The sequence below is a fragment of the Octopus sinensis genome, linkage group LG5, assembly GCF_006345805.1.
Source record: "Octopus sinensis linkage group LG5, ASM634580v1, whole genome shotgun sequence".
Lineage (NCBI taxonomy): Eukaryota > Metazoa > Mollusca > Cephalopoda > Octopoda > Octopodidae > Octopus > Octopus sinensis.
The window spans coordinates 62,407,424-62,419,838 of NC_043001.1; the positions used below are offsets into that span (position 1 = coordinate 62,407,424).

At 35.1% G+C, this 12,415-nt stretch overlaps 1 protein-coding gene across 1 annotated transcript; it reads left to right on the plus strand.

The window, feature by feature from the left end:
- The first annotated feature begins 1,108 nt into the window (after window positions 1-1,108).
- LOC115212154 lies at window positions 1,109-1,615 on the plus strand. The gene has a single exon (XM_029780994.1). The coding sequence runs from the start codon at window positions 1,109-1,111 to the stop codon at window positions 1,613-1,615; it is 507 nt and encodes a 168-aa protein (XP_029636854.1).
- The last annotated feature ends 10,800 nt before the right edge of the window (window positions 1,616-12,415 follow it).

Below are 12,415 nucleotides of genomic sequence, written 5' to 3' on the forward strand. Positions count from 1 at the left end.
TTCAAAGGAGAAAAACCTACTTCTGTTTGTGGAGTAGCAGCAGCAAAAGTTGAAGCACCATGCTTATTTTGCAAGCTGTCCCTAGATTGAAAACCAATTGCAACAAAGTCTTAGTCTTGCCATTTTTCAAAGCCCAACAAACAGTTCATTGAATCTGACAGGATATATAGCTATGTGATGACAGGATTAAGCCTTCAAAGTCACCCTGGAGAGCTCGGCTTTTGGTAACAATAAATGAAAGACACAAGAAAAGGCTCGTAGTTTATGTAAAACCATTAATCACTTTCTTCAGCTCAATGCTTATCCATTGCCAAAAACCGATAAGATGGTTGCAGCACATAACATCAGATACCAATTAAGGAAAAAGAGAGACATTTTACAGCTTTTGAAGCCAGAGCAACCATTTTAAGCATATTCCTTTTGGGATTGCCAATGGAGTTGACTGTGTTGAACGCATCATGGACAATATGAATAGAGAAGAGAAGATCAAGAATATTCCTGCATACTTGGATAATATTACTATTTGTGGAAAGAATCAAGAAGATCATGGCCAGAATAAAGCAGTATAAAATAACCTTCAATGAAAAGAAGAGCATTATCAGTGCAAGTTACTAGGGTTTCAAGTATCAAAAGGAAACATCAAACCTGATCCTCAGAGATTGCAACCATTAAAAGAATTTACTGACCTACATGACTCCAAATCTTAAAAAGGGTCATTGGCATGTTCTCTTACTACTCATCATGGATTTTGCATTTTTCTGATAAAATTCATCCACTGATAATAAATAAAATATTCCCCTTACCAGTAAAATTAAAAAATGCCTTTGAGTATCTGAAAGCAGAAATCACAAAAGCAATTGTTGTGACTATTGACCCGACTTTGTGCCTAGTGGTTGAGAGGGATGCCTCAGACACAGCTATTGCTTCAACTCTTAATCAAAATGGAAAACTCATTTCCTTTTTCTCAAGATCAGTGAGTCCAAGTGAAAAGAATTGCTCATCAGTTGAAAAAGAGGCTTACACAATCATAGAAGCTCTTCAAAAGTAGAAACATTATCTTCTTGCCAAGCATTTCAAATTAATCACAAACCAAAAGTGTATTACTTTCATGTCTCACAATGCCCAGACAAACAAAATCAAGAATGATAAAATACAGCACTGGCATATTGAACTGTCTTCCTACAGTTATCATGTTGTCTGCAGGACTGGAACTGAAAATCTCACAGCTGATGCGCTATCTCATGCTTTCTGCTATGCTTCCACCTTGGGTAGTTCTGACAGACTTAAAGAAATCTATTCCCCTCTTTGTCATCCAGGAATCCTTAGAATGTTTCACTTTGTAAAATCTAAAAACTTACTCTTCTGCATCAACGCAGTGATGCAAATGACTGCAAATTGTAATGTCTGCTGTGAACTCAAATCTTTCTACAAACATTTTGACTCTTATTTGATTAAAGCAACACAACCTTTTGAGAGACTCAGTGTTGACTTTAGCGGACCTTTGCCTTCTAATTCCTACAAGTATCTTCTTGCTGCCATTGATGAATACTCGCACTTCCCTTTTGCCTTCCCTTCTCCCAACAAGTGTTTCAGCTGTCAAAATATGTTTTTATAAACTTTTCTCCCTCTTTGGCATGCCCTTCTATATTCATTCTGACAGGGAGACAAGTTTCATGTTTTTACGTAGTAAAGGAATTACTATGAGTAGAACCATAGCATTTAACCACAGAGGAAATGGGCAGGTTGAATGCCTCAATGGAACTCTGTAGAAAACTGCGACACTGGCTCTGAAGACAAATGGATTGGCAATCACTCAATAGGAACTGGTTCTGCAAGAATCCCTGCATGCAGTCAGGTAGAGACCAGTGTACAGCAACCAATGAAGACTCATGGAAGACTTTTCTGATATAAACATAAATCTACAACTGGTGTAACTCTTCCCAGTTGGCTTTTATCACCGGGTCCTATTCTAATGAGACAAAATGTGAGAACTTCCAAATATGAACTGCTGGTGGATGAAGTGGAGTTAATGAACTGCAATCCAATTTATGCTCATGTTAAACTGCAGGATGGGAGAGAAACTAGTGTCTCTAAGTCAGCTGTCTCCACCTAAAAGAAAGGACGTGGCAGACCTTCGCGTTTAAGAGCCAGCTCCTATCTCGCAGCTCCTGGACAAGCTGCACCTGCTAAAAGGCATGAGTACCTTTCAAGCAAGGCTTGCTAATACTTGTGAACAATATGAATATTCTACTCTTGTGGAGGGAGCTGTCTTCTATTGACTATAATACTAACCAAAATAAATCTCCTAATTCCAATATTAACCCTAATCATTCCACTAATTCACTGTCACTGCACTAACTTTATTAGAACCAGACCTTACAACTTGCGTAATAGAGAAGCCTATTTACCCTACATAGTCCAATTGCTCTGAAGATTGAGAAACCTCAACACCCTTTAACAAACAACAAAACTCTTTAAACAAACACATGTTGTGAAATGTTTCTTCCTCCTCATAGGAGGGGTGAATGTCATAAATAGCATGATTTGTGTTTGTATCTAAAGTTTGTCCTCATTAGATGTTTCATTACTCATGATTATTTCTTGCCATCTTGTCTGCTTTTATTGTAGATCATCCTGTGAAGTATACTGTATTGAATGTTAAATAAATCCTACCATAAGGCCATGTCTGTCTTTTGTAAATTCTCTTACTTCAACAGTGAATCAGTTTTTGCTAGACACATGTTTCCCTACCTTGTCGCTTTGGCAGAGCTACAGCCCTGGGTCAAGCAAAGACAAACGAAGTGCGCTTAGAAAGTTCAATGTCTTCAAGAACTATCAACCCTCTCAGCCTGTCAAGTATTGTGATAGATAGTAAATCCACTAATAACAGGTAAAATCAATGACATTCTTGGGGAAACCCTGGGCATTGCAGATAATCAACTAGCCACTTCTAGAGAACTTTTGGCCCATCCAAAAGTTGGTAACATCCAGAAATTCCTGGACTGGCAGTGCTATCAGGGAGCATTGCTAGTTTGAGATAAACTCTACAGCTGAACACGTCCAAGATGTGCACAGGGTGACGAAATCTGCATATGCTTTTCCAAGGCCCAAGCATTCCTGTCCTCTGGATTTATGTCAAACAGCTGCTGTCACATGGAGTGGATCTGAATATCTACTGAATCCATCATGAAGATTGCTCCACTGCCTTCGTTTAACCAGGAAGGGTAGACAGTTTTATATGCATGGTTGATGTGATTGAAGAGGCTGAAGACAAATACGTCCTCCTTTGGCCTAACACCCATCAACTTTGGCAAGTTACACTTGAAGAAGAAAACAAAAGTGGAGAGGGGGAGTCTTGCCTTTCAGCCATTTTGTTGAAAGGCGGATTATTATTACAACTGGGGTTTTCTGAAAATCCACCCATCCATCAGATCACCTATGGGTGTTTATTTAGATGGGTGGTTATTTGTGGTTAAAAGTTGAAACAGAGTTAGTGTTCTGGTTTGCATTCTGTTTAGACATTCATTTGCTCTGTTTGGCACTAGTCTTATTTCGTCAGTTTGATAGTTTGTCAGCTGCACCATGCCACTTGTCTGATCCAATTTGTTGTCATTGCTACGTGATCTGATTTACCGTGAATATCTCAATTTGTAACACGAGTTCTTACTGAACACTGATATCCAGGGAATAACCACTGCTTTGCAGTTAATGTTCCTTACGCGTGTCATTAGTAATTATCTCATTTCAAGCTTCACTGTTTTACCATACAGCAAGTTTTGGAGTAAATACGTCTGAAATGCTATCTAGATAATCACTGGCGATTTCTGCCTTTTCTCCAAGTGTTTTATTGTCTGCTTGACCAACATGTGTAATCTTTCTCAGAGTCAGTTAATTCTCTTTCATGAAATTGAAAATCCATTTATCAGAACATCTAAAGCTGTTTATTTCAATTCCAAATCTTTTTACCAATTCAAAAAGTATTAACAGCAGATAAGGATGCTGACCAGATTAATTATATGGATGAAACACCTGTATATGTTGACATGTTTAATTCTACAACCATAGTCTTTGTTGGCAATAAAAATGTAGAAGCTAGCCACTGTGGTGCTACCAAAGCTCGTTTTACTGCTGTGTTGTATGTTAATGCTGCAGGAAAGGTGTTGGAAACAATGATTATCCTTAAAGGATTGAAAAACGTGCTTAAAATCAAGGTCCCAAAGAATATTTACTTAACAATTTACTACAGGGGATCAATCACATATGAACTCATGCAGCTGTAGGCTGACGAAATGCTTGGGCAGAGAACAGCACAACTATTCCATGCTTCAAAATTCATTGATATTCATGGATGCACAAGAAAACAGAACTCTTATGATCAAATGTAGGAATACAATTCTCAAACTTTATTGGTCCTTTCAAGAAGGCCCTTTGTGCTGAATGGGAGAATTGGGTTTCAAATGGCAAAAAGGAGTATACAAATAAAGGATATTGCAAAAAAAACTTCTTATCAAGAGATAGTGAACTTGTGTGACCCAAGCTGTTGCCACTATAAAGCATGCTTTTGAATGTTGTGGAATTGCTCCTTGTGAACAGACTGTAGAATACAGCCTCTTAAACTCACGTTTACAGGATGTTTTGTCTAGCCTTGAGGTAAATGCACCAGATGCACATAATGACAAAATTGGAGATGAGATACAAATAAAGGAAATTAGCTATGATGTGAATTATGACCAAGCAACAAATGAAGACATTTCTATTTAACTTGAAACTATTCGGTTATTATTCTACCATAAATACCCAAGGACATTATTTGTTCAAATAAGGCTTCTATTCATATTTTCAAAAGTTTAATTTTCAATATTTTCTAATAGATCCATTGTTAACTTCAGAATATTTTTTAATATGCTACTTCTCTTAAGGCTGTTTCAATTTCTTTATGTCTAAATATATCTACTAACTGAAATGATAGTTTAATGGAATTGTATAAAATAAATATACTTTTTGAGAATATCTTTGTTTTTCCTAGGTGAAATATTTAATTTCCATATTACCGCCTATGAGCACGTTTTATAGGTAGGCAGTTATTTAAGCCGAAAAATATTTTTATAAAATAGAATTTTCCGTTTAACAGCCCTGGGCGGATTTTAAGAAAACCCTGGTACTAAGGCAGCAGCTGGCAGAATCATTAGCATGCTGGGCAAAATGTTTTGTTGCATTTCATGGTTTTATATCCTGAGTTCAAATTCTGCCAAAGTTAACTTACCTTTCATCTTTTCAGGGTTGATAGAGTAAATTCTGAGTTCAAATTCTGCTGAGATCAACTTTGCCTTTCATTCTTTCAGAATCAGTTGAGCACTGAGGTTGATGTAATCGACTTCCCCCTCCCCCAAACTTGCTGGCCCTATGCCTATAGTAGAAAGAATTATTATTATTACGATTATTATAATTATTATTAGAAGAGTATGATGCAATTGCAATAGATATTTTGACTTTGTTGAGTTCAAAAGGAAAAATGATACATAAAAATTCAAACTAATAAAAATTCAAATTTTTGAATTTGAATGAGGAAATCCTGTGTTCCCACTTTGATAGAATGACATCATCAGTCTTCAATTTAAAATTTTACAACTGCCAAAAAGAAAGAAAATAGAAAAAGCAAAAGGAGAAGAATATTTAATCAAACAGTTTTGTGTAAATAGATGAAATTTCCTTGTCATTTTGTTCATTATTTCAGGGCACGATGTTAATAACTCACAAACATTTCTCTTCATGCATTTTGAGAACTGAAAGTGTAGTAGATTCATAATATTTTCTGAGAATATGCACTTTCAAGTCTTTTTCAAAACTAAAGCCATTTGATGTAAAATGTTCAGCATTATTGGTCTTGATGTTATACCTGTGCCCATTGAATCTTTTGCTTAATTGTTGTGTTCTACAGCCAACATAAATTAAGACGTATTTGGCGTATTCTGTGTACATCAAATAGGAATCTCTACATGACCCACCTTCCGTATAAATCATAACATTTTTGTTATGATTCCTGATGGAATTCACTTGATCCATGTAGTTGCACAATGAATGGAGCTTACCTCTCTTACAGCTGTTTTTCAAGGTACTCTGTTCAGAAACTCCAATGTTTGTTTTCTTGGTGTCTGAAGTAGAGGGTAATAGTACTCTTATATTTTTATTCCAAACAAAGGCTGAGGGAATATTTTGAAACAAGGATATTTTTCCGCAACATGCTGGTAACTTTCATGTAACACCTTTGAAATGCCAATGAAATTTTGGTGCCAGTTAGTCACTTAAGAAATTCTATCATGTATTTTACTTTGTTTGCTAAAATTATGCATGAAAGTTTGACTTTCCTTAGCTATGTCACTAGCAATTTTGGTGTACAAAAGCATTTGTATGTTTCCAGTAATACCCTATATCAGTACAAATTCATTTAATCCTCAAACATTTGGATTTCGGATTTCACCAAATTATATGATGTGGATGATCGGAATGGCGATGGAGGTAAATGTGGGACAACATGGATTTGCAAAATAACTCTGTCACTATTCTGCCTCCAGAAAACCTAACATTTGTGTTAGCTTTTAAAAAACTAGACATAAATTTTATGCAGGGCTTAAAGCCAGTTTTTAGCATAACAATCACAGAAATACAAGAAGTCACTTAAACTATCTTGTGATACTTCCCAGATAAAAAGACGTCATCATTGAACCGTAACCAGAGTATTGGTTCATGACTATTTTGGTGAACTAACTGCCTTCAGTGTCTCAAATTTGGTCATGAAGGCATTACCGAAATTAACTGTCATGGGGGTACCCTTCCTCTAGTGGTAAATCTCAATAATTTACAGAGAGAATTAAATGGAATACTTTTGTTTGACTGTTTTTCAAAGGCATTCATGCATGCTTCCAACCTTTCATCGTGGTCAATATGGGGATGTAAGGAAGAAACATCCATGGTTACTAAAAAACAGTTTTCAACATTGCTTCAGTGCTTAGAAACGTTGTTGATTTTAGATACAAAATCAAAAGTATCCTGAATATAAGAAATTTGACTTTTTGTGACAGGGAGTAGAATATCATCCAACCACACCAACACTTTGGCTGTACAATATTCATATCTGCTGCAAATTGGACACATTGGAAGTCATTTTTCAGATCTTTTCCTCAACGGCTGTTTTCAACAGAATTTCTAGTTAACTAAACACTTTTAAAATTCCTATACTGGTAGAATGTGTTTCTAAAACATCATTTTTTCTTGGCTTTATTGAGAAAATTCTATATGTTGTAACATATTTCCACTTTAAAATCGAGCATTTCGGCAATTTTAACCAATCAAATATGTCCATTTGGGGTGAAAACATACCGTGCTGTATCAATATGTCCCTTGTTTAAGAAACAGATTGGGTTTATTTACATTGCGAAGAAAAATTATACCCTTCCCCTACACCTAACCCTAACCCCACCCTAACCCTAACCCTAACTCTAACTAAACCTAACCTTAAAATAGATTGAAATGCAATAGATCAATACTGGGGTTATGGGTGACATTTTCATTTGACACAGCTAGAAAAAAATCCCATTTTCCGTAGCGGTGTCGTATGAAATTGTCACCCATAATTATAACCCTAGTATCGATCTATTGCATTTCAATCTGTTTTAGTGTTAGGTTTAGAGTTATGGTTATGGTTAGGGTTAAGGGTTAGGGTTGGGGGAAGCGTATCTTTTTTTCTTCGCAAATGTAAATAAACCCCATCAGTTTCTTAAACGAGGGACAAATTCATACAGCACGGTATGTTTTCACCCCAAATGGACGTATTTGATTAGGCTTTCCCTAATGCCTGTCTTCCAAATTTCAAGAAATTCCAGTAGTGCTTGTGAATGTCCATCCCGAACTTTATCTGGATACCAACTTGGATTTTTTTCAATCCAGTAATACCAGATTTGATCATCATCAATTTTATTTTCAGTAAGCATGGGGTTTTCTGACTCCTCATTATCATTTTCTTTGAAAAACATATTCCTTTGGCTTGTGATGGCAGACAAACTGAACTAACCCTGGAACTAGTTTATTTTTGTCAAAATTCTTAGTGGGCAGAAACTCAGTCCACACTCTAATATTGTCCAGTGATAATCTTAGCTTAGATTTTTGACAAACTTATTTGTTCATACATGATATGATGGATTTTAGAAAGTGAGTGACTTTGGTTTTTGTTACTTTGGTTACTTTTGGTTTTTGTTAGCAATTGGAAAACCTTTACTTTCGTGTAAAAAACAAGATTTATTGTTCTTGAGGTAAAATCTTAAATGTGCTTGCATTTTTGACTGATCAAGTAAAAACTTCTCTGGAGTGTTTTCATCTGCATGTATCCAGAAATGATAAATGGCTTTTGATTTTAGCACAAAAACGATTATTTTCTCATTTTGAGATTCATATTTGAATGGTACAAAATCTATTGACCAAGGATTGGGCTCAACACTGGAGTCAAGCAAAACTAACAGGGCTGACTGTAAGAAAGAATAAATTGCAAAAACTATAATTTATATTGCGATTTTCTTTAGACACCCAACTGTTTAGGTAACTTCCAGAATTTCTAAATGTTCCAATTCTTATTCAGTGTAACAAAATCAACCATCTCAATCTGCTTGATTTTGATATTTTAAAAGGATTGACATAACTCTTCATGCAGGCTAATAGACAATATGAAGAGTGTGATATAATTGCAATAAGCATTTTATTGGTTTGAACGATGGTTTGACAGCTTGCCTGTCTTTGTTAAGTTCAAAAGGAAAAGTGATACATAGAAATTCAAATTCAAATGTTTAGATGAGAAGATCTTTGACAGAATTACATCATTAGTCTTCAATTTTCAATTTTACAACTGGGAAAATGAAAAAGAATATGCAATTAAACAACTTTGTGTAAATATGATGAAATTCCCGTCATTTTGTTAATTCCTTCAGGTCATGATGTTAATAACTCAAAAATATTTGTCCTTTTTATATCCTTCTACACATTGGATGTACAGATTTCACAAACAGTGATAGACACAACTGTATTCACACTACATACTAAACACAATACTCCAATAAATACAAATTTTCAATGATCTCAACGACTTCCTCGAACTCACAATGGCTCCTACAACTTCACCCTCTCAACCAATATGGTATTGTTTATAAGAGTTTGGTTAGTCCATTCTTCCTGTCGCATTGGGATGTCTGTGACTCTTGCCACATCTCCGATTTTGAGATTTACTTCCCAGGGAAGTTTAATATTTTTTTCCTTTTAGGTGCTACTTCCAACTGTTCTTTGTTTCCTCTTTCTTGTGCTGATATGCCTAAGTTCAACTTCTTGTCTCGTGTTGAACATCAAAGGTGTCATGGAGCGCTTCCATAGATATATCTTTTCGTTTTTCCATATATCTATTTTTCAACTGTTTTAAATGTCTTTTTTGTTCCCATTTTTTGCCTCTTACCATTTACATCATTTTGCCTTTTAGTTTTTGTTACTACTCTGTCTTCCCAACCTTCTCTTCCATTTTTATATATTTTGATAAACACCTTGTCAGCTATATTAGAATACTTCATTTTAGTGTTTTCCCTATTTGTTTTTCTTTCTGATAACAGCTTGTGAAAACTTGACTCTATTTTTTAAGCAAACATTAGTTCCGCAGGTGGTCAATGCTATGTCATCAACTTGCTTGTTTCTTGGTTTCTTTAATGTATCCACAAGCTGGTCCACTTGGGTGATATGGCGGAGTAGAGATATGATCAATTGCGTACATTATGCAAAAATTAAAAACTTCTTTGCTGTAAACAGAGTACCATTATCGGATACTATGGTGTCCAGCACACCATATCTTGCAAAGAGTTCATAAAGAAATTCTATTGTTACCATAGAGGTTGGTTTCCTACATCTACATAGTTCTGGCCACTCAGTATAACTATCTACTACAATCAGGTAATACATGCCATTTACTGGTCCAGCAAAATCTGAATGAAGCCCGGTCCATAGACTGTTGGTTTTAGGCCACAGTTGGGACTTGGCTGCAAGGGCACAACCTCTGCAGGATTTCATTATTGTAAGCCAATAAATGTAACTTCTCATTAGTGATTTCATTCTCGAAATACCTTATGGACCAATATGAAATTCCTTTTCAGAATTTTTTCAGTTAACCTTTTTTTACTTTGCAATATGAGCTTTTATGTCCGTTTTTTTGACAGTTAAAACATTAAAAATTTTTAAACAGACAGTTATTTTTAAAATGTAGACCTCCACACCCATAACATGGATTAGGTCTTGATCATCATTTTTCTATTTCCTTAGTCATTGCAGGTCAACAAGCATGTATGTTAAAGTAATCCTTTCCTTTGATTTCATTTGCATCATGTCATAGATTAATAATTCTCTGTCATTCATCTGCCACTGCCTGCAGAGTCAAATTCTTGTCCTGTTCTAATTTTGTCAATATCCAGGCACGTATCTCTGTTTGTAGTTAACCCTTGAACAAAAATTAGACATTTGAACATGTCCAGAGTTAGATCATTTAGTTTGAATTTTTCACGTTCTCAGTCTGGCATCTTTTTTTACTAAATTCCAACACTCCCAGAACTTCTCACACTGAAATTTTCAATAACAATTTAATTGTTTCATTAAAGCATATTTCACATGTTTTTTTTTTGGCAGAATGTTGTCACAATATTTTTGTGTTTGGTAAGGGATAATTTTCATAAAAGTCATCATACTTTTTTATTGTCTCTACAACTTTTGCTCTACAATTTTTTCATATCTTCAAATATGCAGAAAAGTAATAACTTCTGGGTTATAACAATTTTGCTATTGTGTTTGCGACGCTGTCTATCAAGAATTCCGACAACTGTTGGTATCATTGTTTTTGTTGCTGTAACTCTTCATTTCTTTTAAGTCATTGGCTGTCACAGCTCATATTTCACTGCCATGTAGCATAACTGTTTGCACACATGCATCATACACTCTGAGAGATAGGCCCTTTGTTTCCAGCAGAGGTATGAGCTCTCTGAACTTTGCCCAGCCTAATCTTATTCTCACTGACAAGTGGTAGTACTTATGGAAACCTTAGCAAAGGCATTGTATCCCTTTCTCTGTCATAAGTATTTAAATGTGGTTCAAATTGATTATGAAGGTTCCTTCTCTGATGATATATTGATGCACTGCTATGAAGTTATGTAATCACTAACTTGATATAAAGGAAAAATTATAAAGTTTGGATGTTTCTTAACTGCACGTGTGTCTATATATTTATGGAGTCATATTTGTCTGTATTCCCATATTTTAATTTGCATTCTGAAGTCTGGCATATTCATAAAGAGTCTGCCATTTGTCTTGTGTAATTTTCTTTACATTCTGAGCATGTAATTGCATAAATTAGTTTTCATATACTTAGGTAATCTTATTTTTCATTGTGAAGAGTTTTCCTCATTTGTAATGGATCTTGAATCCTTCTGCAAAATTAAAACTTAATCTAAAGGGTTTGCGGAATAATATCCAATGCAAGCATTTGTAACATGAGACTCTTAGAACTGAAGGATACACTAATTTTTTTACTGTTGCTATTGTGTGAAGTTTGGCCTGTGTTGTTAATTTTTTCATATGTTTTGGGTTGTGTGGAGGATTGGTTGTTTGGAGAATTTGATTCAACCTGAGGTCCTTTTTCAGTATTGATATGTTTTTGGAATATGACAATGTTTTGGTAATTGTAGGCAGAAGTATTTGCCAAGACCCTTGATTCTGACTTATTTCTTTGTTTTGTTTAACTTAGTTCCTGGATATTGAATTTCTTTATTCATTGTATTCCATTATCTTGGTATCTTATGATACAAATTTTTATCCACATTTCTGAGATGACTGATTCATTTGAGTATATTCAACACAAATGTAGATACAGTTTCATGCAGTTCAATATTGATAGTTATTACTCTAGTATATCTCTAGTATTATCAAGTAAGGCACTAATTTTTGCAATAAAAAATTCTTTTTTAGCACCTAGGGATATTGATATTCTTTTATATTCATATTTTGTACCAACCAGCCCCAAATGACCAACCCTTGAAAGTATGGATCACTTTTCTTATCTTGGGAGTCATTTCTCATCAAATCTTGACCTGAGCAATGAGATTTGGGACAGAGAAGAGAAACTGTGTAGTTGTGGATGTTAACATAGAGCTATAGATCAGCAAAAAAGAGAATACCTATGCTGAACTATTGAGAAATCTGCAGTTATTCTATCCATAAGATTCAGTATCATCTGAAGTGTGCTGGAACTGCCCTTAGCTGTCTCTACTACAGAATCTTTCATTAGAACCGATACCAAAATGGTCGTGTACAAACAGTGATCATCCCAACACTCATGTACGTATCTGAA